Genomic DNA, 3,514 nt, shown 5'->3' with positions numbered 1-3,514 from the left:
TGGAAGAGGGGGGATCATCATCTTTAGCCGCTGGGGCAACGTTTGAAACTTTTAGATGAAAACGGGGTATATGTGGGGAGTTTGTGCATTAAATCAGGGAGAAGTGGTGTAATGCAGGCTAGGCTCACAACAGTGCCTCAGTAATGTTTAATGACTGAATTTATAATTAAACTCAATAATGTTTAATAATTGGACTTATAAAGTAGGTACAACTTGTCTTTTTCCCAAGTGCATGAAAAAATAGGTACTTACCACCAGAGCTTAAAAAACAGAGGCTCTTCCCTCAAAAAAGTAAGACCATAGTCTAAGGCAACTTAACATCACCCGTTTTCCCCTCTACTGCCTTCCAACAATTCAGTTCCTTTTTGTTCCCATTGTGATGGCCCTTGTCATCGTACTGTTTTTTAAAATTGCCTGTTGCAACCACAAGAGGGCCTCACGTACAAGAAAGGCTCTCAGGCATTGGTAATTATAAAAAGCAAAGGGAGGAGACACCTATAAAAAGTGTCATCAAAACTTTAGATATTTCAACATCTTGCTCTCAATAGGTGTGGGACCACATTTAATGTCCTGCTGGAAATTATAAACAACAAGTGGAAAATAAATTCATGCTGGTTAGTGGAGCTAATGACTTTCCCTCTCTTCCAGGTGCTGACCAGAAGAGGTGGGATAGAAGAGAGAACCGTCTAGAACCTAAGACTCCTGATGTAGACTCTTGCACCAGGATGGAAGGGGAACCTTACCACAATGCATCTACCGTCAACAGCACCCCAGTGAGTCACCAGCCTTTGGAACGCCATGGGCTGTGGGAGGTCATCACCATTGCAGCCGTCACGGCGGTGGTGAGTCTGATCACCATCGTGGGCAATGTCTTCGTCATGATCTCCTTCAAGGTCAACAGCCAGCTGAAGACAGTTAACAACTATTACCTGCTCAGCTTAGCCTGTGCAGATCTCATCATTGGGATCTTCTCCATGAACCTCTACACTACGTACATCCTCATGGGACGGTGGGCTCTCGGGAGTCTGGCTTGTGACCTTTGGCTTGCACTGGACTATGTGGCCAGCAACGCTTCTGTCATGAACCTTCTGGTGATTAGTTTTGACCGTTACTTTTCGATCACAAGACCCCTCACGTACCGGGCCAAGCGTACCCCAAAGAGGGCTGGCATCATGATTGGCTTGGCCTGGCTGATCTCCTTCGTCCTCTGGGCCCCCGCGATCCTCTGCTGGCAGTACCTGGTTGGGGAGCGGACGGTACCTCCAGATGAGTGCCAGATCCAGTTCCTCTCTGAGCCCACCATCACTTTCGGCACTGCCATTGCCGCCTTCTACATCCCTGTTTCTGTCATGACCATCCTCTACTGCCGCATCTACCGGGAAACGGAGAAGCGAACCAAGGACCTGGCTGACCTCCAGGGCTCAGACTCCGTGGCTGAAGCTGAGAAGAGAAAGTCAGCTCACCAGGCTCTGCTCAGGTCCTGCTTCAGCTGCCCCCGGCCCACCCTGGCCCAGAGGGAAAGGAACCAGGCCTCCTGGTCATCCTCCCGCAGGAGCACCTCCATCACTGGGAAGCCATCCCAAGCCCCGAGCCCGAGCACTGAGTGGGCCAAAGCCGAGCAGCTAACCACCTGCAGCAGCTACCCCTCCTCAGAAGATGAGGACAAGCCCACCACTGATCCTGTCTTTCAAGTGGTTTACAAGAGTCAGGCCAAGGAAAGCCCAAGGGAAGAGTTAAGTGCTGATGAGACCAAGCAGACTTTTGTGAATGCTCAAAGTGAAAAAAATGACTATGACACCCCAAAATACTTCCTGTCTCCAGCTGCTGCTCATGGGCCCAAAAGTCAGAAGTGGGTGGCCTACAAGTTCCGACTGGTGGTAAAAGCTGAGGGGACCCATGACACCAACAATGGGTGCCGCAAGGTAAAAATCATGCCGTGTTCCTTCCCAGTGTCCAAGGACCCCTCAACAAAAGGCCTCGATCCCAACCTCAGCCATCAGATGACCAAACGAAAGAGGATGGTTCTCGTCAAAGAGAGGAAAGCTGCCCAGACCCTGAGTGCAATTCTCCTGGCTTTCATCATCACTTGGACCCCTTACAACATCATGGTCCTGGTTTCTACCTTCTGCGACAAGTGTGTCCCAGTCACCCTGTGGCACCTGGGCTACTGGTTATGTTATGTCAATAGCACTGTCAACCCCATTTGCTATGCCCTCTGCAACAGAACCTTCAGGAAGACCTTTAAGATGCTGCTGTTCTGCCGATGGAAAAAGAAAAAAGTGGAAGAGAAGTTGTACTGGCAGGGCAACAGCAAGCTCCCCTGAAAAGTAACGACTCCCCTCAAAGGAAAACCATGATCAAGGTCCCCTGAGGATGGGCAAGCTGATTCTGGTTTACTTTCCAAAAAGACATCTGTCCTTTTGAGTCCCTGAGAACTTTGTAAAGGATCAAGGTCTACTGTCAAAAGGAAGGAGTTATGGCTGCCGCAATCGCTGCCATACTGAATGGCCCTTGTCTATGACCAGGACGAAAGTGTCTGATGCCACTGGAGCTTGCCACCGAAGTAGAGAGCCAAACTCATGCGCCTTCACAGGAGCAGGCACCCTGGGTCACAGTGACCAGTGGCCGAGGGACCTCCTGCCTAACCTTCTGTGGGGGACAGTGAGAATAGAAACTTAGTCCCAGAGTTTTGTGCAGTACGTTTGTCTATGCAGTAGGCTCATCTCAGCGGAAACCGGGAAGATGGAGTCAGTGTCCCCTGTTAACAAGAGCGATATTCAGCTGGTTTCTGGGACTCTATTCCTTTATAAACTGATCAGTATTTATTATGCTGCTATTGTGTTCTGTACTGTGGTGTATTTTCCTGTTTCTACATCTGAGTGAAGCTCTTGCTCCTCCCTTTCACAGCTGATGCCACTTCCTGGTACCCACGGAGGCCAGGCTGGTCCCCACAGAACCACCCTTCCCCTCAGAGTCTCGGGTCTGGAAGGACACTGGAACCCGATCACACCCAGTCCTACAGAGGGGCCTCTATTCTGCTAATAAAGACCACCAGGTCTCCGCAGTCAATTATTTTGGTTTTACCAATGGGAAGTTTTTCCTTTTACACAAACAAATACTATGTATTCTAGTTTGTGCCCTTTTGAACCCATTTACTGAGGCTCCTCCTTAGGAAGATTCATTGTATGAAAGCCCTTTACTGGGTAAAGACCTTCTCCAGTCTATTTAATCACGGTTCTCAAATGGTTTTCAGAAGCCTTACATTCTCATTTCTTCACAAGGCAAACCTGAGGCAAAATGCGCAAAACAAATTTGGTTTCGCTCCATGCTTTTGAACTTCTTCCAGTCCTTTTGGCAGGCCCTCATCCAGACCCCCAATTCACACCCCGCACAAGCAGGTCACTGTGATGCTTCCAGTCAGAAGTGCTATTTAGAGAGACAGTGGGGGAAAGGCTGTTTTTGGTTTTTTTTTTAAAAAAAAGATCTTTCAAATCATGGCTCAAAAATGACTGAC

The 3,514-nt window shown here is 48.8% G+C and overlaps 1 protein-coding gene across 1 annotated transcript; it reads left to right on the top strand.

Annotated features, from left to right (window-relative positions):
- The first annotated feature begins 608 nt into the window (after nt 1–608).
- On the top strand, nt 609–2,324 carry CHRM5 (cholinergic receptor muscarinic 5). Its single transcript, XM_052647095.1, has one exon. The coding sequence runs from the start codon at nt 609–611 to the stop codon at nt 2,322–2,324; it is 1,716 nt and encodes a 571-aa protein (XP_052503055.1).
- Nucleotides 2,325–3,514: the final 1,190 nt, after the last annotated feature.

This window comes from Budorcas taxicolor, chromosome 10, assembly GCF_023091745.1.
Source record: "Budorcas taxicolor isolate Tak-1 chromosome 10, Takin1.1, whole genome shotgun sequence".
NCBI lineage: Eukaryota > Metazoa > Chordata > Mammalia > Artiodactyla > Bovidae > Budorcas > Budorcas taxicolor.
This window is presented reverse-complemented; position numbering and strand designations above follow the sequence as displayed.